This window comes from Ammospiza nelsoni, chromosome 11 (genome assembly GCF_027579445.1).
Source record: "Ammospiza nelsoni isolate bAmmNel1 chromosome 11, bAmmNel1.pri, whole genome shotgun sequence".
Classification (NCBI taxonomy): Eukaryota; Metazoa; Chordata; class Aves; order Passeriformes; family Passerellidae; genus Ammospiza; species Ammospiza nelsoni.
The window spans coordinates 8,621,894-8,648,449 of record NC_080643.1 but is presented as its reverse complement, the minus strand read 5'-3'; the positions used below and the strand labels follow the sequence as shown (position 1 = coordinate 8,648,449).

General features: G+C 35.7%; 1 protein-coding gene across 1 annotated transcript in view; it reads right to left on the bottom strand.

The window, feature by feature from the left end:
* The window catches only part of CFAP20DC (CFAP20 domain containing), a 65,983-nt gene that overhangs the window by 21,084 nt on the left and 18,343 nt on the right, over positions 1-26,556 (bottom strand). The window contains exons 8-15 of the mRNA XM_059480296.1: positions 25,521-25,677; positions 21,803-21,961; positions 18,018-18,154; positions 16,703-16,877; positions 16,029-16,175; positions 10,531-10,862; positions 8,392-8,805; positions 3,260-3,466 (exon numbers count right to left, since the gene is read on the bottom strand). Of these exons, the coding sequence (XP_059336279.1) occupies positions 3,260-3,466; positions 8,392-8,805; positions 10,531-10,862; positions 16,029-16,175; positions 16,703-16,877; positions 18,018-18,154; positions 21,803-21,961; positions 25,521-25,677 (1,728 nt within the window). The remainder of the gene's footprint in view (positions 1-3,259; positions 3,467-8,391; positions 8,806-10,530; positions 10,863-16,028; positions 16,176-16,702; positions 16,878-18,017; positions 18,155-21,802; positions 21,962-25,520; positions 25,678-26,556) is intronic.

Below are 26,556 nucleotides of genomic sequence, written 5' to 3'. Positions count from 1 at the left end.
CTATCTATCTATCTACCTATCTATCTATCTATCTATCTATCTATCTATCTATCTATCTATCTATCTCAAAAGTTTTCTGCAGTTGTGTACATCTGATTTTGGAAGGATTGAGCATTTGAAAATTCTCTTAAATGATAGTGGTACTAAAGATCAGAGACATAAAACAAATCTGCTTTTATTCTACACATATATTTTTTACATAAGAAATATGTATAAGGAATAAATATATATATAAAAGAAACACTTTATAAAACTGGAACCTGAGAAAATGATGAGTTTACTGGTACTGGGGGATGAAGGGATTGAGAGCAGCTCTGTGGAGAAGGATTTGGGAGTATTGGGGGTTGAAGAGCCAGACATGACCTGTCAGACCAGAATGCCAATTGTCTCCTGGGCTGCATCCAAAGGAAGCATTGGAGCAGGTTCAGGGAGGGAGCTGTGTCCCTGTGAGACCCCACCTGGGCTCCTCAGCACAGGAAAGACTTGGACCTGCTGGAGTGAGCTCAGAGCAGGGCTGCAAAAATTACCAGAGGACTGGAAGATGTCTCCTGTGGAGAGAGGCTGAGAGAATTGGGGTTTTGGCATGGAGAAGGCTCTGGGAAGGTTTTACTGCAGCCACTCAGAACCTAAAGGAGGCTTTACAAGAAAGATGGGACAGAGTTTTTAGTAGGGCCTGTTGTGGTAGGACAAAGGGCAACAGTTTTAAACTAAAAGAGTGTAGATTTAGACCAGATGCTCGGAAGAAGATTTTTACAATGAGGGTGATGAGGCATTGGAACAGATTGCTCAGGGAAGCTGTGACTGCCCATCCCTACAAATGTTGAAGGCCTGGTTGGATGGGGACCTGAGCAACTGGGTTTAGTGGAAGGTGTCCTTGCCCAGTGGTAGGAGGGATAGATTAGATGACCTTTAAAGGTCCCTTCCAAATGAAAGTATTCTATAACTCCATTATTTTAGGTCTTGCAGAAAGAGAATGCATGACTAAAGACTTTCAGCTAACCATTTGAATACTGGCACAGCACTGCTACTCCCAAGCCTTCTGAAATGTTGTAGTAATATCAAAATATACTGACATTTAACAGCAGCATACCAACAATTCCCCCAACTACTCTTTTAAAAGCTTCTGTGTTAAAAGAATGTGGGGTGATGAAATAATCATCTCCATTAACAAATCTTGTTAAAGCCTTCTTAGATACCAAAGGTCTACAAAGTGAATTATCACCCTCACATAGATGCTCTGCATTTTTCCAAATGTTGGAACAGAATTACATTGAGTAGTGTTAAACACCAAGTACACACTCAAAAATCTTCCATCATATCCATGAATAGCTGGTCCTCTGGCTGATATCTCAGCAAGGAAAATATGAAGTGCAGCAGGAGATTCTGGGGACTGACTGACACTGTACTGATCCAGTGCTGGTCCAGTGCTGCTCTCCACAAAGGCTGAGGTAAATGGGTATGGAAGACCTCAAAAGCTGAATTTCATTATTTTTGAGAGGGAATAAGTGGTTAATCTTTATCTGAGAAAGTTCAGGTTTCTTCCCTAAGTTATGCCTCCTTGGAAATGAGGTTCTTGCCATTGTATCTTGAACCCTCAATGTCCACCTTGCAAAATGCAGAGGAGAAACCTGACAAGGCTGAATGTGTAAGGCACATCAAACTCTTCAGTCAGCTGAGTGAAATGTGAAGAACTCTCTCAAAGACAAAATCTTGTTTTTTATGCTTGAATTATGTAGAGAAAGATAGCAATAAAGGGCTGTTATGAAAAACTACAACTATATTAAATTACAATTTATATTACTAACCTAATATATCTAAACGCTATTTTAGATTGAAGCTACAGAAGTTGATCAAGGCAGTAAGATCAAAGAATACTCTTTGCAATCACATTGTTCTTCACTGAATACTGCAGCAGTACATTTTATTTTAAAAGTTCATTTTGTTTTAGTCATGTAATTTGTAATAACCAAACCTGATGTGTCTAAATATTCTTATCAATTTCCTTATAATTAAACTACTAAAAAAATAATGAGACTGCTATTCTCTATATTTAATTGAGTTCCATTTGTCTGGTCTTGCAGATTTGTACCATGTTTGAGCCTATTTAACGAGCAGGGAGAAAACACATTGGAAATATTAAATTAACAAAATGCCTAATGGGGATGTATATCAAATAGTTAATACCAACTAATGTATCTCTGATGTCCAGCAAAATATTCCTCTGTAAATCAAGTTTTTATTTGTACAGTTACCCACTTATCAACACATTTCTTCTCATTTGAAACCTTCATTTAATAGGGTACTTCAAAGTTCCAGCACTGTGTTGATATTCACTGTGGAAAGTTGCTGCTCCAGGCCTCTATTTGGACTCTGTAGACCCTTGAAGGTAATTTGCACCTAACATTTTAGAGCATTTACTCTGCAATAGTGTATATTGGGGCAACACAGCTGTGTTTAGTTTCCTATCATTGGATTTGCCTCAGAGCTGTGCTATGTGCTTTACTTAAGCCACATTCATTGTTTATTATTGCCTCTACTGTAATAAAATAACAGCTATATTGCTGATATATATATGGAGTATGAGGTTATCTAGTTTCACAGCAGCTCCTGCTAGTACCTTTATATAGTTCCAGAAACGTTATTCTGTGCTTTCATACATTCAGTACTTTTTGGTGAAATGCAACAAATACTCTGCTTCTTATAGCAGCACTGTCACATAGTGCAGCTGTGTGTGATTCTGTACCACTTTGTACCAGGACAAATAATGATCCAAGGTGTAAAACACATAATGATCACATACTAAGTGCTCAGAACTACTGCAGCTTTTTGCTGCTTTCTCCTGCTTCCGTTCTTTAAACATTTAGCTTTTCAGTAATGAGACTTTATCATTGTAAGAAGCAATTATTTTCCATTACTCACACTGTAATGCAGCTGCTGACTGGTATATCTGGGTTTCATTCATTTTGGAACTATTTTTAAGTACTATATCACATACCTGCAGGTTGTCAGCCACTATTGTGATGAACTGTACAGCTTACATGATTATCCAGAATTCTAGGAAGGATATATATATATATAACAGATTTGCTCTTTTTCCATGGTGGCACTAGAGAACATGCTGAAAGTGCATGTGTCTTGGTTAAATGTTTTCCTTGATAAGTTCTAAGAGCCCTTCGTAATGATACCTTAAATTTCAACTCTACTCAAAGAAAATTTAGCATTCAAGACCCCTGAGAAAATACTGGGAGTTTAGACTTACTGGTGAGAAACCAGAGTTCCAGGTTGCTGTATCATCATCACTGCTCATACTTAGGGTGACATTGCAGCAATCGATCAGTGTGGCACCCAGCCCTTGGGAAATCCCAGCATCCCATAATTCTTCATTTTGTTGTCTCTTCGTGCTGGCCAGCATCTGTAGTTCAGATGAACTCAGTCTATTTGACTGGTACTTTTTCCTGTCATATTCCTGCGAAATAAAATGGAAAAGTCAACAATCTAGACAGGATCACCGAACAGAATAGATGAATGAAACCCAGAGAGACCTTGGAGAATGTCTCAGAGAATCCTAAAAAGCTTCAATACTGAAAGAGAAACAAAATGTTTACTAGAAAAAAATTAGTTAACAGATTTCTGTTAATCTATGAAGATCAAGCATATTTACAACAATTCCAGGAAGGAAGAACACCACAAGCACTGTAATGAACTGCAGTTTTGATCCAGAGTGTTTGGTGAAGCTGCTGTTCCACTGCAATTAAAAAAGGAAGATAAAAACAGGCCTTAAGAAGTTAAAAAATCCATCAGCTGTTAAATGCAGATCTTGAATTAAAGCCAATCCCACAGTTATCACAGTATCATCAACACCATCAATGTAACATTGAGTTGTTGGTCAAGCACAGCATAAAACGTCTCTGGAAAACCATGTCAACACTAGATTTCAAAGGTTATTCTGGCAGTTTGCTAGTGAATGAATTTTCAAGTAAACTTCAATGTCCTTTCACTTCAAATCCACTGGTGGAATTGTTAATATAACCCTAATTGTTACACCTAACTTCATCCATAGGCCAAAAGCTGCAAACACATACTGACCATTTTGCAGTTGATACTTAAGCCTTGCTCAAAACCTTAAGACAGTTTAAAGTCACCCAACCTGCTGCTGGCACTATCTTTGTTTAAAGAACATCTCCTTTAAGCAAAGCTTTCCCCCTTTTAAAGGGTCCACATAGTTTGCTCCTTCACAAAGGAACAAGTCTAATACTTGAAACATTTAGTTTTGGTTCTAAATGTAAGTACAAAGCATTTCTGCTTGAAAAATGAATCCAGGCAGTGAGCAGGACTTGAATGGATCACTGGAGTATTGGCCAGTGGGATGTGAGACCCTATATAACACCATCCCAAAGAGGGACAGAGCTTTGATTCTAGAGAATGGAGCTTTTAGACCAGGAATGTACCACATTCATGGCAGAAAGGAAGATCTCTCAGTCTCTTTTGCTGTGAGAAGGCACTGGGTAAATGAAGACCTCAAGAACTCACATGAGTCAGCAGTACAAGTACATGAACACTGACAACTTTTCTTGCTATGAAATGTGGAGTGTAATGTTTTAGTGTATCTTCAGGGGTATAGAAGTCACCTTACACCAGAATTCATAGTGAAATTTTACCTCCGTTGCTTTCTTCCTATGTATATAAGATACAAAGTACAAGAAGATGACAGAAGATACAAAGCGTAAGATGACAGAAGCAGTTTGCACATTTACCATTCCTTTTTTACAAAGCTAGCTAATGAGGTCCAAGCTTAATTCCTGAATATTGTGATGACTGCTACCATTTTTAATCCTAAAATAATGTGAGATGTGTTCTCCAGACCCTTTCTGAATGCCTGTTACTAGCTCAGGGACTATTAGTCATTTGTTCACCTCACCCAAAGCTCTTTGTTGTGCTTGGGGAGCCTGCTTTGCTCAAATGTATCAATATTCTACCAGACCTGCAGCTGCTGTAACTTTTATTGATCTTATTGAACAGGCTGATTTCCTGTTAATTTCCTATATTTAAACCTTCTGCAGTTATTTGATTATTATAAGAGAAGCTTGGTTTATCTTTCTTCTTTCATATAATTGGTATGCAGTCATTAAACTGACAGAATGAACTGGTGCTCTGCAGAATAAAAGCACTAACTATTGAAAGAACTTTTTACTCATTCTCTTTTTAATAAAAGCACCAAAAATTGCCCTGACTTGCTTGTCTTTTCCTTTACATCTATAAAGAAAGATGCATAGATTTGTGGAATTATTACAGCGTCATTCTAAACATCTGCTGTTCCCCTCCCCAGCTTATTTCAAATTGTCATTCTGTTTTCTTTTCCTCTAATGGTCTCACTCTGAAAATATCACACTCAGGAAGGAAAAGAGATGCTATGACCATTTTCTGTGTTAAACATCCCCTAAAATAAACTAATGAAGGAGAAATAGTTTGGAATATTTGTTCTTCAGGTTTAGATGACTGCTACCAAAAAGCCTCTTTGAAAATTTTATAATAACTTTGTTGGTTTTCAAAAAGAGAATTTGAAAACTGAATTTGAAATTAAGTTAGCTTTGTAATTTAGGAGAATATTTTGATGTAAGAAGTAATTTTGCAATACTCCTAAATTTGTCTAAAATTAATATTTCATTTAGTAATTAAAAGCTTATCTTGTCTATTTGAATATCCTTCCCTTACAATAAAATATTTTTATTAAGCACTTAAAACTTTTGCTAGATTGCTGAAACCTGTTGTTTAAAGGATTTTTTTCATATATAATGACATTTGCATTCTTCTAGGTTCAAATGATTTATTCAGAATTGTTTGAATGTAGTTGTACGTGTGGAAAACTTTAATTACCAGCTATCTACATGCTTGCAATATTTCCCAGAGGGCTATACTTCTTTCTTAATTAAAAATATTTGAACTTAATAATAGAGAACTCTATTAAAACATGAATAAAACATTGCAAGAAACCAGGTCCTTAAAGCATATTAAGCAGCAGGCAAATCAATTGCAGAAGACTTGGTTAAGCACTTTTTTCCCTTTACTGGTCCCTTGTATGAGCACACAAAGAAATGTCAAAGAACTCCAAGGAAGGGCTTCCCTAAAATTTTAAGACCTGATCAAGTGTAAGACCTAGATCTGCCAGATACTTTAATCTCATGTTTTGTAGCAATAAAACAAAATCTGTAGCTAATGAGTTTCTATACATTAATAATAGAATTTGTTCTTGAAAAAAAATACAAGGAACAAATCACATGTGCAATGCATTTACAGCTACAACTGCAGTATGGTAATAATCTTATTGTTTAAATTAGTAATCAACTACTGCAATCCACCCAGAGAGGCTACATTTAGCTGTGTTCTACAGGACAAAGTTGATGACTGCATTAAACACAGATAATATCTTTAAGGAAAGTAATACATGTGTAATTTCATTTATTATGGACAAATAGGTTACAGTTATGATAAGTAATAAACATAATTGAACTGCAATTGGAACAATTTTCTAAAACTTGAAAGTATCAGGAAACAAGGAATACATTTAATTGCAAAGATATAAGTAGCTAGTGGAAAAAAGAAGGATTAAATTTCTATAAACTACAATAGGAGGGTAAAGGAATGAAAAATACAAACAAATTTTATCATACACATGCACTGCATATTACCATCTCTAAGAAAAAGAGAATCAGATTATTGGTATCAACTGGGCTTTTCCCATCACTGAAAATTACAGAAACATTATCTTCTTTCCAAATAGAAATGAACCCATGCATTGCTTTCTTCCACATTTTCCACATCACTAGTGGCAATTCTAATGTCTTTTCCAGATCATAAATACATAGAACATATGCTGCTATTAAAAGGATTTTCTTTGCTTTTTAATTTTTTTGCTTTTCATAGTCTTTTAAATCACCAGCCACCGATACTTCTCATGATAATAAAGTCTCAGCACTGCTTCTGATTTTCGCTTGCACTGCTGTGTTTCATTCCCCTTGCTTCCCCCTAATCTCCTTCTTTCCCAAAGGAAACCAGTCTCCACAACCTTCATGGAAAAGGATGTTCTGTTTTTGTCAGGAAAAGTGCAGGGCCTTCACCAGTCCAACAAACTACTTGCAGGATGCAGGAAGAGATTTCCAGAATCCCCAGTCTGAAAGACCTCACAGCACTGATACCTAAACCCTGCACCAACACTAAAAGAGACTCATTGCACAAAAATGAATCTGTGCCAGGGCAGGACGAGCATTTCCCCATCAAGGACACACAGAAAAGCTGAGAGCCCCTGCAAAAGAGAGGAGTCTATTGTTTTGGTCCCCAGAAGTGTGCAATACCTGGGAACCAATGATATGATAAGAAATTCAAGATATATCCAAGATATTAGAAAACAAACCCCATGCTTACAATAATGATCATGAGTTCAATTCAACATCCCTGGGCAAAATTATCCAAAAAAATTCACAAAACAGCAATCCTGGGACTAAGTACCATAGAACTCCCTGACCTGTAAAAGAGACACCTGCAAGAGAATCTGATACACAGTCATGAGTCAGGAAGTGGCAGAGGAAAGAATATTAGGTAAAAAAAAATCATTGCTTTTTTATAGCAAAGAGAAGAATAAGAAAGCACTAGGAATGAGACAATGCATTAAAAAAGTGAAGATCCATATGTTTTTTTTCCTCACAAATAGCAGTTAAATTTTGAAATTCACTGTCACAAGGCAAAGGCCATATAGATGCAAAAAGCAAACACACAAATGTCTGTGAAAAAACCTCCACCACCAGTTATTCACCACCTGTCCTGAAGAAATGGCAAAGCTAAGGAAGGAAGCCTGGAAGGAAGCCTGCAGGGCCCTGCTGCTGAGGTACCCTGAGTGCTTTCCCTGTCCTTGCCCTGTTATTCTCCCAGCCATCCAGGGCTGACTGCTGGACAGAAGCTGCCTGGCTGCTGGCTCTCAGGCACATAATTCATCATTGCTCAGGGCTGACACAGAGAGACCATGAAGTACCCAAATTAACACTCCTGCTGTGGTCATTCGTTAACACAGCAATTTAAAATCTGCCAATTTTCCTCTGTAACCTTTCAGCCCCAAACTATTTTCTAACTAATTTATTTCCAAAATGTGAGTTGCTCAGTGACACATCTTTTTATCTACAAACCTTTGTGATTTCTGTTCTATTTGGAGTATGATTTTGTGTTCCACAGACCCCTACAAAATCAACTTTCAACAGACTGAGCACAGTAAATGCAGTTATGATGAAGCCAGAATATACCAGAATGAAAAATGTACTATTAATCACTTCATGCAAATGGGTATATCTAATATAGCTTCTCTACACAATCTAGTAATTCAATTTCAAAGTAAAAATCACTTACAAAAGTCTGTGCTGTCAGACATGAATTTCCGTTTGAAACTTTCTTGAGAGATGTTTTACTGACAGATCTTTCGAATTGATCTGAAACTCCTTCATATCTTTCAGTTTCTTCAGATACATTTCTAATTACTCTAAAGGATTTGGATTTACTTTGAATTGGAGAAAGAGAAAGGATAGGCTTTAAACTTCTTTGAAAGCTAATAGATTCTGTTTTTGTCATGGTGGAACTCTGTGGTTTTGATAAGACGGCCTCTTCGAAGTTATATTTGCTGTGTTCCTTATTCTTCCAGTATTCATTTCCCTGTGACATCTTATTTAATGGGATCTCTTTAAAAACTGCTGAATCAGGTGTTCCTTGTCTGCTCTGGCTGTTCTCAATGTTCTCAGCACTCTGGATGAGTTCACTGTTGTCATCCTAAATTTAGGAAACAAAGCAAGAGTGGTTGGTTTGCTCTCATCATTACACAGTTCAGTTTTACATAACCTTAACACTTCAAAATCTCTCTTTAATCTCTGCCTCCTGTTTCTAAATTTACAAGGATTCTGAAAAACAGCTGCTTCTCCTGGTAAATACACTGACTATACCATAAACATCTTCTTACATCTGAAGCTGATTACACTTTTAAAAATGTCAGGTCAGATTTTGAATGCTGGTAACATCCAAGACCTGTGTCTCACCTGACATTCATAATTTCAACAGAATTTATTACAGCTGTAAACCAAAACTAAGCAATGTGTCCATGATGGTGTCTTTCCATTGAATTATTAATATTTCATATTTTCACACTGCATCTTCAACTTAAATGTAGAAGCAGTAACTCCTGCTGAGATCACTTTGCTCTGCTCTGGTAATCATATTGTACTGGATATCATATTCATTACCATTTCAATACAATTTAGGAATTTTAGAGGTTAGTTTATTAATCTTATATCCACGCTTCTAACAAAGTCCCTGCAAAATATCCCATTAATGAAGTGTATGATGTTCACTCATACCCCATCTCAACAGCAATCAGCAGGACTGAACAGAGAAATAATGCAGGAGTGCATCTAGTGTTAGCCTCAGTGTTCTTACTCCCAAGAAGGAAAGAATGAGAGCAGCCTCATCCTCATCTCATGATCTGCCATATGTTCCCACAGAGGATGTCAGGCAGTATCACCTGCAGTGCCTCTCACAGCTGAGGTGCAATCCTGCTGCACAGGAAAGTGATCCAAGATTGTTACTGACTTCAGTGAGTCCAGGATTACACAGCATGAAATGTATGTTCGAGAAGATAATCCCTCAGTTTTATTAATGGTACACATTTTGGAAATTTATAGTTTGATCCCCTCAGTTATTTTGTAAAACAGTTAAATTCAGAGCATCTTGCTATTGTGCAACTCGGTTACATTTTATTTCTCTGCTGTGAGCTGCAGATTCAAATGCTAAGAAACAGATTTTATAGTTAGAAGTGAAACATACTAGAATGTTCATAAAAGGAGAAACTTTAGCAGTCACTGTAATGACATAATGAAATTATTGCATACATTGACAATTCAGCAAATTTATTCATAGTATCAAATTATACTAGATAGGTATACTAAAAGATTGTTTTCTTTCATTAATTTCATTGCTGGAAGATTTCCACATTGCAAAGGAATTAAAGTTGGTGATGCTCAGACAGAATATGCAGCAGAAGTACCAATAATCAAGTGACATTCAAAAGCTGGAATTTTGTAATTCCTTTTCAACAATGTCAATAAGCAAAACCAGTCTCCATTTGCAGTTTTAAAAAACGCAATGAAGTGTTATTTACTCAAGTCTTGAACAACCAGAAAGGACTTGGATCTCACTCAAATGATGCAAGTTTTTGTTGTTGTTGTTGTTGTTGTTGTTGTTGTTGTAATAATGCACAGTTCTGGCATCTCTCTGTTAGCATAGGGGCTGACAGAGTTAGGTTTCTTTTGTCAACTTGTTACACAGGGTACACCTGCACCGACTCCTGGTTAGACACAGCAACCTGACAGAGACAAATCTACCCATTGGTGTATGGGGAAAAGATGATTTATCCTCTCTGTCTGCCTTGAAAGCAGACTCTCATTCTAGGAGTTTGAGGATGAGGAGTGCTTTATCAAGAGTCACATGCACAAAGTGGCCTACCTCCTCACTGCTGTCAGCTCCTTCAAAGCTATCTTCAGTTTTGGTTTGCTCCTGTTCTCCGTTACTGTCGGGCTCCAACTCCAGTGGGGAAATGGAACTTTCTGGGGATATGTTGGGAGATGTTCCATAAGGAGCTGATCGAGGTTTGGATGAAAATGTGAAAACCTCTTTCTTACTCCTTTGGTGATCAGCTGTTTCCCTGTTGGGAGGCTCAACAGAGGCATTCTGGGCTGAGGGTAAATCACAGCAGGCTGAACTTGCAGTAGCTTCAAAGTGCTCCTTGCTATCCAACTGAATGCTCTCAGTGAACCTCTCTGGAAACACCCATGTATCTGAAACACACAATTTCAATGCCAAAATATGTGAATTGTCAGCTACTCTGATCATTCTCATTTTCTCATAAAGTTGAACAGCAAACTAAGTTTTTCTAATACAGAAATATTTTGCCTATTAAAGAAGAACAAGAGTGATGAGGGTGCAATGAAAAAGATCAGGTTGCTTTCAAAGTGCAAAGCTAATAAAATTTCTAAACAGAGCTCAAAAAGTACACAGGCTTTGGTACAGGATGTGCAAACCTGAAACTGTTTAGCCATCAAGATCTGAAACCCATAACTGAATTTTATTCTAGGAGAACATGATTTTATTTAATATGGCCATTGATATTTTTCTAAAGGCATTTTTTGTATCTGACATTTAAAAAATAACAACACATTGGTGGAAAGTTCATAATATTACAATCTGCTCCTTCTTTACTGCTGAAATTCCACACTTTTACATTCAGAACTTATGGTTTAAATCTCAATTTCAAACTACTGTTCTGATAAAAAAGTGTGACGTGAAAAATGTATAAAGATATCTGTTTCACCAGGTTTCCCTGAATACAGCCACAACTAATCTAACAATTTTAAAACAAACAACAAACTACAGAAATAGATTTAAAGATTGAGTGCACCAGATACACATGAAAAGACCATTTTTATGTTCTTATTGTTAACTTATATTTTACTGTTTGGAATGATGGTATAGAAAAAAATGTCAATTTGATTGATTACAACCAATCTCAAATAGCATCTTAGAAAAGGAGAATTGCTCAAGTATGCAATACTCCCTTATCTTCATTAAAGGTAGTGTGGTGTGGATTATTCACTAGATATTGAAACTTTCCAGCTCCATAAAACAAAGTTACCATCAACCATATTAAAAAAAACTCAATGAAAAAATACTAAAAATGTAATAATAAAGCAGCATTGCAATAATAAAATGCTTGCCACCACAGAAGACAGTAAGTTTAGAAGGGTATTTTGTGCTTTACTGTAATATTTTACTTTTAGTTTTGTTAGAATTACCACTTCAGGCACATTCAGCAGCTGGGGAGGAGTGAGAGGGTGGGAGGAAGTCTGAATCACCATAAATGAAGGTAAAAGAAAGAAGACTGAGATGCCAGGAGAAACAGCTGTCTTCTTACTGGGTTGCTGTGATTTTTACTGAAGACAGACAGTAAAGCTACCAAACTCCAGTTAATATCCAGGAACCAGTGGAAGGTTGGGACTTGATGTATCTTATATGACCATGGCTTGCACCTTCTTGTTCCAGAAAATACCATTTTTCAATCTCCTCATGAAGATCATCTTTAGTCAGAACTCCCAAGGTTTTTCAAGTAAACTCTTATTCTATTAGAAAATCATTCTGGTTTAAAACAGTGCAGAATGTTCTGCTTTTAATTATTATAAGCCTTGAAAGCTGAACATGCAAGTGATTCCATTTATTTTACAAATATTTTGGATTAGTTTTTCAAAGAGCATCAAGAAATGAGTGAGACTACTCAAAACTTCTGGGAAACACCCTTCAATGAGTAAACCGAATGATTTTTAGTTCCGTATCTATAACTACAGCTTTTTCAAAGGAGGGTGTTGGAGCAGAATTCTCCAGTCTACTATCATTCAAGATTGTGTCACATCCCTCTGATAAAGCATTTTTATAGGCAATTGGAATTACATGTGAAGGGTGGTACACAAATAAAACAACTGAAATCATAAGAGAAAACACAGTCATGAACATTTCACAATTTTATGCTTTCGGTATACTTTATATCTATATAAGCTACCTTTATTAAGCTACCATTTCCCCTATAAAAATGAAATGAGAAGAGGGATATTTTCATGAGTTTTTCAAGTGAGGCTGAACACAGTCTTTGGATGTTCAAGGACAAAGACTCAGGAACTGTTTTTTCCCCAACTGATTTTGTGACCTAACATGACTGAAAAACTCTGTCACACTAAATCAGTATTTTCAATTATTCAATTATTTATTCTGTAGGAATCTGGCCCATCAAGACCGAGATTGTTTTAAAAGTTTTAGGACCTGGAGAGATGCCTTGTTCACAGCTTCAGAAATTGCTATACAGAAATGACATAAAAATATTATTTATCCCCAAACTTCAACTAGACAACTTTTCAGGATGTGAAGAATCTTTTTCCCAGCTATTTTGGTTGCTAAGTCTAAAATGATGTTTACCCTTTTTCCTAAGGCAAAAATATTAAAATTTTTACTTGCTGCATTTATCAAAACAAACAAACAAACAAAAAAAAATCTTCAAAAGTTACCTAGCTAAGAAACTTTTTATATTTTTTCTTATCTCAGCACTTTGCAGTCTTCTTTCCTGTCTGGCACCAACCCTTCCAGCTTAATTTAGACACATTTTATTAGGTTTCCCTGTCGGTGCTGAGACTAACATCAAAATACATAACATAAACTCCTTCAGTATTCAGAAGGTCTTTTCCCCATGATAAAATTAGATTTGACATGTCTCATGCTGCCTTTGTGGTTTACAAATATGCACTAATAGCTCAGACCACTGTGAAGAGCCCTCTGGGGTATGGTTATACACTTAGTGTACAGCCCACTCCAGGAGGATTCACTAATTCTTATGCACATACAACTGGGAAAGCATAGAGAGGAGTAGCTTAATATTTTTGTCTACTGACTTAGCAACAACCCATTTCCCCCAATCTCACCTGTTCTGTTCTGATTCTAGAATAACTTCCAATGCATTTGTTGCTGTTCAATTTATAGAAGGCATTACAGAAAAAATAGTGTAATGAATTCTGAATGAAACAATGTGATTAGTCACTTGCTTTTTAAGATTTTAAGTCAGTTTTGAATGAAGTATCAAAACATGGAAAAGAAATCCTAGAGCAACAGTTTTTATCAAGTGTTTAGAGAACATGAGGCAATTAGAGACTTAAACTCCTGACTACTAATCCTCGCTCTGCCTCAGGCATCCAAAAATTTCTTACACTTTAGTCACCATTATAATGTCTTGCCCAGAGCAAAAGGAATTCAGAAATATAAAGAACTGCTTTAAAATGATTACTATCTATATAATATCAAACTGAATATTCTGCTTTTTTAGTCTAAGCCACCCTGTAAAGAACTACATTCATTTCTAGAGTTGAAGAAATATCCTTGAGTTAGGAATAAGTCAAACCCAAACATTCATTCATGCAGCACAGTAATTATTCTTAATGAAATATCTAGAGGGCAGGCAAAAAAGTCCGTATGATTTGAAGATGACATTTTATGCTGCTTACAGAGTTCAGGAACTTCTGTAACCTGCAGTCAGTGTAGCAGTCTTTCAATAGTCCACAAGTGAAAGATACCAGGAGTTTTGGACTAAACAAAATTCCATTATCTCTCCAACAAAAACTATACTAGAATTTCTTTTTAACTCATAATTTCCATGTCAATTGTAATGAATAATTTGGAGCACATGCTGAGTAAAATATGCAAACTACTACGTAATCACAACATTGCAGCAAACAACATAAATGCAAGAATGAGCACCTTAACATCTAATTAGCTCTTCTACACACTCAGACTTATGCTAAAGCTCCTAATCACAGCCTAACATTATAATGAAGGCTTCAGCATTGAGTAAATAAGATTGGCATAAACAGTGTTTATTCATTTTATCTCTTCTCTCAGGTCAAGTTTATCCCACTTTGGAAGATGTCCAGAACAAAGCCTAGAAGGGGACTTTGCTGATGAAGAAGTTCCTTATAGGAAGTTCTTCAGAAAAAATAAATCCAGTACTAATTGATAAAGAAATCATTAAGTCATCTATGTAAAATGAGATAACTTCATATACTTAAAAAGACAGAAATCTGCAGACTGAGAGTGACAACAGTGACAAGCAATGAAAATACAGGGAAAAAATTTGTAGAACTGTAACTTACCAACACACATAATGCATTTATCTATCTGTACACACAACTAAGATTATAAAGAAACAGTTTTCATTCTTTGACATTCAAACAGCAAAAGAACAGACTTTACACACATCTTTCTTCCTCAGTTCTCTGCCTCTGAATTTATGAGAGGACATTCAGACAGGCCAGCCTACTGCCCTAAAGTTGTCTTTTAATATTATCTATATTTTCATTAAATAACAAGTGTTGATTAATTTTTTTTTTAATTCTGTCACTAGATAGAGGTTTTGGTGTTCTAGATGAAAACAAAGTAAAGATAGTGATTCCTGCCCCAGATTTCTCAAAATTCACATAAATAGGAAGGAATGAAAAAATTCTCCAGAAGACTTTTCTGTTTGCCTGAATATCTTGGATCTCTTTCAGTCAAATTATGGAACCCATAATAGCAATTATGAATTACTGAAACTGCCAGAGTATATAATAATTTCTAAATATCTCCAAAGAATAAACACAAAGGAAATCACTCACAATATGAAGGAAAATCTCATTGGTCAATTTTGAGCACATTTGAATTGTCCAAACACTTTTCAAATTGGTGACTATGCCTTCTAATAAAAAGTAATACTACTTTTTATAGAGACAAGGGATACTTTTGCCCCAAGAATGCAATTCCCAGACTCATGCAAAGGAAGTAGACAGACAATGTATGACAAAAAAAATCCACATTTTTTGGCAGAGAGGGAAAAAACTCAGAGAAAGGGAAAAAACTCAAAATGTAAGCTGAGGTGTCTTTCTGTGAATAACAAGAAATGAATCACCATTGAACTCTATAAACAAATCCACTCTTCCCTCCTCCTTTCTCCCCTCCCCTCATGATATTACATAGGTACTGTAGTTAATATTCTAAACTCTTATCTAGGACAAGTAAAATTTCTTGTACATTTCATATTTGGAATCTTCAGTGATTTCTTGTACATTTCATATTTGGAATCTTCAGTGTTAAATTTATTAGGGATTTAAAGAATAAATTATTTTTAGTTCTTTTCCTTTAATCATGAGAGCATGGAATTTTTCTTTTGATATTTATTCAGTGCTCTGGTACTCTGCTTAATCCTGCAAATCTTTATCAATGCTCTAAAGCAATTCTGTTGCAGGGTCCTTGATTTCCATAATCCCCCACAACAGATGTTTATTTTTTATATGAACTGCTTTTGGGTCCTTTGAAATTTACAATATTCCTTCAGACCACATAGAACTGAAATGTAAAATAACATAAAATGAGTACCATACCATTGGTTATCTCCCATGTGGCTTTGGCTGCATTTTTTGGAGATAATCTTATATGACTGTCCTTGTCTGGTGATGGTACTTGTGGAGACGTGAGCTGAAAATCTGCTTCTCCACTTACAGGTGTTGTCAGAGTCTGAATTTCAGGGTCTGAAATGCAATGCAGAAATGAAATGCCTGTGAAGACTCATATTGTGTGCATATGGGGCATTGTACTGGGATGCAAACATCTAAACAGCATGGGAATCTTGCAGGGCAGCAGGAACAGGGCAGCCACAAGGAAGGAAAAATTTAACACAAGGTATGGAAGAAGGGCAAACCATAGTAATTATAAAAACCAGGCTTGCAAAACTCTGCAAAACAATCAAGAACCACGGCAGCAGCTCAGTTATTTTCACAGCATGAGGAAAGAGGAGCGTGTGTATAAATTGTGGGTACTGCCAGCAGGTGATGATCCCTGGCTCAATCACTCCCAACACAATTAGCTGCAGAGAGAATGAGCATTTATTCACCCTCATACAGGAGAATAAATAATGATTTAATGAATATGTCTTCAGTAATTAATTAAGTAGATAAAGGATTAGAAAAACAAAGAATTAAGTCCTAATTCAAAGGCACAATCATGCAAAAATTTGGCAGTTTGAAAAGCCTACATATTCTTTGCTTTATGCTCTTACCATTTTGATATTCATTTGCAGGTGTTTGGAGAGTACCTCTTTTGCCTCCTTGATCTAAAGTATCATTGCATGGCCACAGTGGTGACTCCAACCTCTCATTTTCTGGTATGGTTTCAGTTGGTGTTCCTGAATTTTGAAGTTGGCACGATGTTTTGCTACCCAAGGTCTTTGTTACCTTGAAAGACATTATTTCTTGATGAAAGACAAAAATATAACAGCTTTCAAAATACTCAAAGGTAAAACACAGATTATGGATTACTCTTTTTTTTCCAAATATATATTTCCAAATCTTTTTTAAACAGTATCTTTTCACAAAATCTCATGGTAGGCTCTATTCAGTGTGGTATCTTCAATCTTTACAGTCAAGTATCAAGCAGAGATATTTTTTTTCCACTGAGTGAATGGAACAATGCAAAGAAAAGGGAAAAAATTAGAATTCACTATCAGAATAAAAAGACTAAAACTTATAGTTATTCTAGACCTCAGGAGTATTTTCTTCTTTGAAGAAAGAAATATCATTTTACAACCTGACTTTCAAGTGACTTCCTACACAAGAGTTGGCTGGATCCCTTATTCTCGGTGTTAAACTGAAAACTGTAGTCCTGATCAGATTCCAAAAACCTGCATATTTGTTGCTGGCAGCCTGGAATCCGGTGTTTCCCCTGGCATTGTAATTGACAGCATCACAGGAGCTACTGTAAGGCTGGCTATCAGAGAATCCTGAAATATAATTTCTTCTCTGCATTATGGCTCTCATTGTAAGGAAAAATATTTACACACACACAGAGAGAGAGAGAGAGAGAGAGAGAGAGAAATTTTAGTAGTCTAGGAAAAAAATTCAGAAAAGAATGGTAAGACCAATTTCTGCAGAGAGAGGCATCTTTATGTCTGATGCTGAATCAGCCTGTTTCATTTAAGTTTTGAAATTCTCCACTCTCCTGTGGCTCAGTTGCAGTACTGAATCGCTTTGTTGTATTTAGTCAGGGTCTCCCTGCAATTAGAGCCTGCTGTCCTTGGCCTTTCAGGCACTTCTTAGAAGAGGTCTGGCATCTCTACAGCCCCACATTCACTGAAAACAGCAACCAGATTTCCCCTTGGCCTCCTCTCCTGTGGGCTCATAAACCCATGCCCTGTGCTGGAGCCACCCGTGCATTTCCCTCGCCCTCCTCTGGATGTTGCAGGATCTCTGGCACTGAGACCTATCCCAGTTCTCTGGAGGCAGCCTCTGGAATAAACCTTTAGTTTAACTCCTCTGCTTATCAATATCTTCCTTTGCAAAAGGGCCATGGTGTTGTTGGAATTTAGCCCTTCTTACCTTTCCAGGTACCTTTGCATTGGTTCTTTTGTTTGAAGATGGAGGTGGCCCAAGGATCTTTGACCCAAATGCAATATGTGATACATCCTGAGTTTTACCATTGCATGTGTTGCCTTGGCCTCTATTAGCCAGAATGCCTAAGTTAAGAAAATTAAGAGTTAAAAAAAATTACAGTACTTACAAACAATAAAAAGTAGCTTTTTTAAAAGAATCAACTAAAAGAAAAAAATTATGAATACTAAACATATTTAAGAGTTATGAGCCTTTAAAGTGCACTCCCTAGAAATATAGGAATAGCAAATGCCCATTGTATAAAAGTGTGTCAACATATCAGCAAGAAACTTTTGGTCTATTATAGAGACATAATTCTAATCTTCTTGCTTTAAAGATTTATTTAAAAGTGGGTTATTTATAAACAAAAAAAAAAGGTTTGCAGGATTTCTTTAGAACTTCAATGAAAACCTAACTTCTGACAGGAAGAAAAAAGAACTCTAATTAATAAATAACAGAATAAATAAATAATAACACAAAAAAAAATGAAGGCAAGACTGTCAAGGTATCAGTCACAGCTCAGAGAACTATTTACATGTACCCTGCTTTTTGAAATTACTGAATCTACTCTATTACCAGGGCTGAGCCCTAATATTGCAAATGCACTCTATTGCTGCTAAAATATTTATTACTATTTATTTTTTTTTTTACTGCTTAAACTGTAGATTTATTTTTATAAGTCTTTTAAAGCATGGAAATTGCCAACCAGTCTTCAAGACAAAAAGTAAACATGTAATGCAGGTGAATGTTCTCCAAAAAATTTAAAAAGGAAGGACAGTAAAATGGTTACACATTAATTTTACTATCAGGGTTGTAGAGCTGCACGTACTATCTATTTTCCTTTTATAATTCTCCAATATTGTCAGTGAATTCTCCTTTCCAGAGCTGATAAAAACAGTATCTTCCAATTAATTTATATTTAATATTTACAATGTCCAAAGATATTTTCTTGCTACAACTTGTATTAAATTGCTATCTCACTTTAGAGATTTGACACCTTCATAAAGCAATAAAGTAGAAACAAAATATTCTGCTGATTCCCCTGAGCATTTTTCATAACCTTATTTCAAGATCAGCTTTATTTACAGTGTCATCAAGGAAATGAAAAACAGATCATACATTAGCCACCAATATCATCATTTACTGTACTAATAAGCACAGAAGAAGCTCCTTGCTGCCATTACCTGACTCTTTTCCTGATGTGACATTTGGTTGCTGTTAACAGCTGCCATTTCACAAGATCAGATGACCTGTCTTGGTTTAACATCAATTTCTTTTTTACTGGCTACCTTGGGATGTTGTTAGCTCCAATTAGAAAAGCTGATTTGCATTAAAATCTCTCTTAATGACCACATTAATTGACTGCAATTAATTACCTACATCTACACATAACAGTGTTGATGACATAATGAAATAATATGTGTAATTAAAAGTGGATGATACTAAAAATAATTTGAGCTTTTGATTATCAAATAAACAAAAAAGTTTAGTGGATTAAAGGTTTTCCAATTAAAATTTACCTAAGCATACCAAAACTTCCAATTTCAAGCAGGCCAATTTCTGAAATTTAAAAAACATGTCTGCAAGGACACATGCTGTGTTTATAAGGTGGGATTGAAGATCACCACCACTTATGAATAATTTTACAACCCCAGATTTCTGATAATGAACATAAATAATCTATGTTTCTCTATACTGCTGTTTTATAATGATGATCAATCTGTTTACAAAATTGCTTTAAAGAGATAATCAGTACTTTGAATCAAGACAATAAGGACTGGAAATATTTTTGCCTTGGTGAAATTCTGCTGTTGACTTTACTGCAGGTAGGAAGCAATACACAGTTTTAAAGCAAAACAGCAGCTTTACTAAAAAGCTCTCAATTGTCTCACCCAAGTCTATTTAAGCAATTTCACACCTTGGCACTTGTATCTACAATTCAGTTTCTACTGATTCTTGGCTTACAGATCTTACTGAAGCAGACATGCCAACTTAAACATTAAAAACACAGGAAATGCTGGTCTAGAAAAGGCCAATAATCTCTGTAACATTCAGTTCCAAAGGCCAAACCCAACACTTCAGAAATAGCACAATATAATTCAGTATGGACTTGAAATCATCTGCCTTCAGCAGAGTTCTTAGTGTAAGGTTGGAAAACCAGAAGTACAAAATTGAATTTTCTCTTCACAATTTTACTGCTGCTAAATACAACATTATTGTTACCTATATAAATTGGCAACTGATTTTGAAATCATACCAATTTCTTTATCAGCCTCTTTTAGCAGTAGATTCCATATTTTAATCATATTCTGTGTAACATGGCATTTTCTTTTATGAATTTTTAATTTTCAACTGCAACATCACATCAAATGATGTCTTGTTTTTGTGCTATGAGATAAGAAAAACAGCTTTTATTGAACATCCTTTGTATCACTGGTTACTTTTTAAATGCCCTTATGTAGATTTTTAATGTTTTCAGCATATCTTATATGAGAGATTATCATTCATGCTGTTTCTCCCTGAACCACTTCTTGGTCTCTAAGATATTTTCTGAGATGGTTTAGCTGATAATGTATAAAGTATTTCAGACAATAATGCAAAAATGATTTAAAGGTTTGATACCTTTTTCATTTCCTATGAATTTGAATTTCCTGCTACTTAGTTTTTTAAAACATATTAAAATCTGAAAGTTCTACTGAGCTGTATCTCTGGTGATGATAACCTGCCAGCCTTGATTCATTTAATTTTGATCCTTTAAAGCTTAACTGTAGCTATCATTCCTCCCCACTGTAGAATCCTCTGCATTTAGCAAAGCTAGATTTTATGTGATGTCATGTTCCACATTTACCCCATACAGTGGTCCCTAGACCACAATTTTTCAACACAGTGGCCACAAGGCATAAAACCAATAAACCTTGCTTTGAAAACTGTGATATTTCCTGCATGTTACCTGCTTTGTTTTTCAGGAAAAAGTAAATATGGGATTTCCAATCTAACAAACTTAAAACTTTCTGAAGTCCCACTCTTTATTAAACCAGTATCTGTATCATAACAAAATTTAGCTCCCCTGTTATTTGCTTCTCTGTTGAGATTATTCATAACTATGATAAACAATACAGAGAGTAGAACAAAAGCTTTTTAGGTCTCCTACTGTTAGCCTTCAGCTGTAACAATAATTTAAAATTTAATCCTTTCTTTTCTTTCTCTTAGCTTTTATTCAAGTCAATAGCTTGTATTGTAGCACACCACTGCCCAGCTTCTTTAATAAATCTCTTCAGTGCAATGCTGCTAAAGTCTAAATTATATGGTTAATTATTTTGTAGCTTAAAGAAACATTCAAATAAGACAAGACACCAATAAGACAAGATTTCCCTTTTCAGAGTATAAGCTGAGGACATTGCATACTCATATTGCCAGCAAAGTTTCATTGATGTGAACATACTTTAAAAAGAAGTGTAACAACTTCACTGCAAAATGCTTCAATGTACATTCATATGACATCTCAAATATTATTATCAATCTCATGCTTGAATTATAACTGTTCAGGCTCCACACAGATCTCAAACTATAGAACACACATGTGTCTGTGTGCTTGAGGCACTACAGGTGTGCAGGAGTTGTCATGTTTCATTTTAAGACATTGGAACTCTAAACATGGACATTTACAAAACAATCAATTGTTTGCACACACACTGTATGGATTGTACTCACAGTATTCTAATACAACAGAATACCTGTTTCTTGCACTGCCTTTTCCCTGCATTTTGTTTTTGGCTTGTGAATTTCATTTAAATCCAGCAGTTGTGTAACTTGTGGGACATCAGAATTGAGCTGGCAGGTTGGAGGAATATCATCTGAGACCTCGTATGGCCCAGGTGTAACAATGGATGTACCTGGAATCAGAAAACATGGGCTTTACTTCATGACACTATGGAATTCAATAGGACTTGCATTACTTGGTAGATTACATATACTTTAGCTCATATGGCTATAAAAACTAACTAGATTATGGTAATTTGAAAATATTGCTGCAATTGGTCACTTTTTATTGCAAATTTTAAAATTATATTGTGTATACTTTTAGGCCAAAAAATTTGAATACAGTTATAGAAATAAACACTAATGGCTGGAGTAGCCATAGAGAATAAATTTCTTTGATTTGTCAAGAGAGCAAACACAACAATAATAAAATATATTTTGATAATTTTTTTTACAACTCAGCTTTAATTGTAACACTGATACAGTGATTTTCAGATAAAATGAACACCTAAATATGGTATTCATATCTGTGGGACTGAAGGAGCAAAGTCCCATATATGCAAATAAAGAATTTAACAAGCTTTAATTCCAAACTTTGGACTCCATTATGCTTTCAGATAAACTAAAAAGCTGTCAACCTATGTATTCTTGTGACACCAGGCATGGCAGAATGTGAGCTGATTATCTCTGCTTTCCCTTTGATAACCAATATAGACTGAGTTTATGAAAGCTGCTCTCTGCAAAGAAAGGAATCCACGTCAAAACCATTCCTGATGTCACAACACAAATTAATTGCAAATTTTAGAAGACTTGAATATAATAAGCAAATGAATTAGCCTATTTTCCAAGGAAAAGAAGAGGAAAACACAACCTGAAACCCAAACATGAATAAGGGATCAAGTATTGCAATTCAAATAAAAAAAATCAAATGTCCCATGCTATATTTCAGTGTGGGACATATTTTTTCAAATTTTTTTTTTTTTTTTTTTGCCAAGCCAGTACATTATTTATCACTGTTGGGCAATACTTAGTGATAAAACTCATACATAAGTTCTGCATCACTATGGAAACAAGAAACTAGGTACAGTTTAAGCTTGTGTGCTTCAGTGTCATGAGGCAGAAAAGATGAAGTATTTCCTCTTCTATCTCAATGATCTCATACAGAAATAATTTCTCCGTATATATGGTTGTCCCCTTTGCATTTACTGTCATTTTAAGAATTCAAAACATAGTGTATATTTCTATTTGAAAAGAGTAACAAACTCATTGCACCTTGAAATCAATTCTTCCACCACACCAAGGAGTTTGAAGCAAAGGGCTCGACCCTTGTCCTGGTTTCTGAGAGTGGAGGGCTGTGTGCTGGATCTGGCATGTGAGCAGAGCTGATGTGTGAGTTGTTGTTCAGCTGGAGTGTGAGTTGTTGTCCAGCTCCCCAAGCTGCCCTGTCAGGGAGCAGATGGCAGGGGGCACAAGAAGCTGAGGGGACACAGCTAGGACAGGTGACCCCAGCTGACCCCAGGGATATTCCAGACCACAGGGCAGCGTGCTCAGCATCTCAATGACAGGGGAAACTGACTGGGGGGAGCTGCTGGTGGTAAACAAATTATGCAAATAAAAACCAAATGTCCTTCTTGGGTTTTATTTACCTTTTTTCCCCCTTGTAATAACAATTTAGCATTAAGGTGTTCTTATCTCAACCCATGCATTTTCCTCCTTTTACCCTTCTGCTTCTTTCCCCCATCCCACTGAGGGCGGTGGCTGTGTGCTGCTTAAGTGCTGGCCAAGGTTAAAGCACAACAACTCTCAATACAAATTGCAATGCCACTGCATTCAGTGGGGCTCAACTAACTAGTCCAGTCATTCTGAGAGGGAAAAAGCTTTATTAAAAAGTAATTGTTATATGAAAATTCATAATAAAAAAAATTACTATTGTTTTTCTTTAATTTGGTATGAAGTATAGAATCATTTAAATTCAGCCAAACCTTCAGCTGTAATGAAAATTTAAGATGAGTCTAGAGAACTTGCTGAGGGAACAGGGGTTGTTCAGCCTGGAGAAAAGGAGGCTGAAGGGAGACCTTGCACAGAGGTAGGTGTTGGTGTCTTCTCCCAGGCAACAAGCAGCAACATGAGAGTAAGAGCCCCAAGTTGTGCCAGAGGATGTTTATATTGGATAATAGGAACTCTTTCTTCATCAAAGGGTTGTCAAGCCCTGGAACAGACTGCCCTGGGTGGTGGAGTCACCATTCCTGGTGGTATTTAAAAGCCATGTAGGTGGGGATCTCAGGGATATGGCTTAGGGGTGGCCTTGGCACTGCTGGCTTAACAGTTGGACACAAAAGACCATAAAAGTCTTTTCCAAACTAAACAATTCCACGATTCTGATTCTATTCCTATATTCTATATTCTATATTCTATTTATATTTCTATATTCTTGCCTAGATAAGGAAATTCAAAAGCATACAGAAAGTACTAATGCCCACCAGCTGTGTAATAATCATAGAATTGATAATTAAGTAATTAAAAGTGTAATATTTTAGTATGCTTACAGTTTATTAAAGCTGTTGACTCATTATGTTAGCTGCATTTTAGAATTTTGGAACTCATTTAGAATATTTAAGCACATTTCAGAAACTGTTTAGAGTGGAAGGGAAAAAACAATGCACCAATGGAATTAAATTAAATGAATGCTAGTGAGAGCTTGAACTGCAGTTTCCTGCTGAGAATTTACCATATTCTCTCTGTAGACATTTTTAATTAATATTTTTTCCAATCTTACCAACAAAAAATCAGAGGAGTAATCACAACGTTTGCCTACTCTCTCCTATTGGTTGAGTGTTTCCAAATGGAAAATACATTTTGCTACACTTATAATTCTGTTAACTACCCCTCCTTCTGAAACCAGAAATGTTTTTCAGGTATGTTCCTTAAAGATGAAAAATGAAAATTTGAATAAAATAGAAGCTGAGTTATTCCTAGGGGTGCCTTTAAAATAAGAAAGTGCCAGCTGTGCTTTTGAAATTTCTCCTGTGTTACTGCAAATACCAGTGAGGAATGAAGTTCTCTCCTTGGAAAATGATGATTCAGGATTATGATGTGAGTCTGGAGACTGGTAAACTTGACCAATATTGGGTCCAAAAAACCCCGTTATTTTTCAGTTCACCATCAAGATTACTTTCCCAATAAACAAGGCCACATTAGGGTAACTGGACATGATCTGAGGGGTTTATTATAGTTGCATAGCTCTGTTTCATATAATGTTTTGTTACAATTTTGTCTGCATTATTTCAGAAAGAAATCTTTCATCAGCTGCTAACATCCAAAATTAAGAAAGCAAACAGCAAATGTTGCTATTTTCAGTACTTCTCTTTCCTCTCAGATACTCTGTTCCTAGCAAAAATCAGATTTCTATCAGCATCAGACACCCTCATTAAAACAAGCTCTCTACTTGATAAATCTTCCCAGAATATTTTTCAATAAAAAACTTCTAAGGAATTCAGTGTTTAAAACACAGGAGTACACACATATTTAATTAGTTGCCCTAAGTCCAACACTATCAGACTTAATATGCTGCACTACCACTTTAATTTTTATTAAATCATGTAATCCTTCAAATTGCCAATCTGATGAATAAGAAACTTTTGATTTTATAACATGAACAGTTATGATTAAGACTAGACAGTAATTAAAACGCACCATCTTCCTCAGCTGTAACTGGAGGCTTGAATTTTAAAGTGAAGACCTTTCTTAGCTTACAGTTGGCTGAAATAGTAATTCCATCCAAGGACTGGAAGAGAGCTCCTCTGAATATTTCATAGGTAAACGTTACCAAGTCAATGCACATATTGCACCACTAGAAAAGAGAAACAAACTCTTTAGTAAAATCCATGAGCTGAGGCTAACACACCTTCTATACAAATAGATGGCCTTGAGTAGAAATGCAGCAATTTTCATTTAATTTGCAGAACTGTAAAACATTTTATATGATTACTCATGTGTAAAATTCAGCTGATCAATGGTTGAAATTTTAAGGGAAAAGAAAAGTAAAAACAGAATGATTGTACATGCCCAATTTCCTTATAAAGTCAAGGTAGAAATATTAGCTTCTAATCCACAAATAGCAAATATTTTTGAGAAAAAATTTAGGTGCATACATTACTGTTCAGGTCTTAAATCTGAAATTTTGGAAGGAAAGGAATACTTGTTTTGAAGACACCAAGCAATGCACTGAAAAATTCAGTATTTAATTATAACTGATACTTCTAGTGATGAGGTTGAAACAGAATAATTTGTAGGGATACAATACAGAAATCTAGCATGTGAAAATGCAAACTCTGTTCTGCTGATGGAACAAACAACTTATTTTATATCCTGATTCACAACCCCTCATGCTGATAATAACAATCAGCTTGTGTATACAGTAAGGTGAACTATCAGAGCCATGTAAAAGATCTATCTAATCACTGAAAGCAGAATGCTCCCTCCTTTAAGCAAAAGCAATGATAAAAAGGCAGAGAAGCATTTAAGGGAGACAGATATGTATTCAGATACACTCAGGAATATAGATCTACTCTTTAAGGTTGGTCAAGCATTAAGGTTATTAAAATATTTTGTCATTATAAATTATCAGAGCATCTAGACATATCTGATTCATACTTTATTATCTAAATTAAAATTCATAACTGAAGTTCATTTTCTGCTTGAATTTAACTTGGTGTACATTAATGCACAC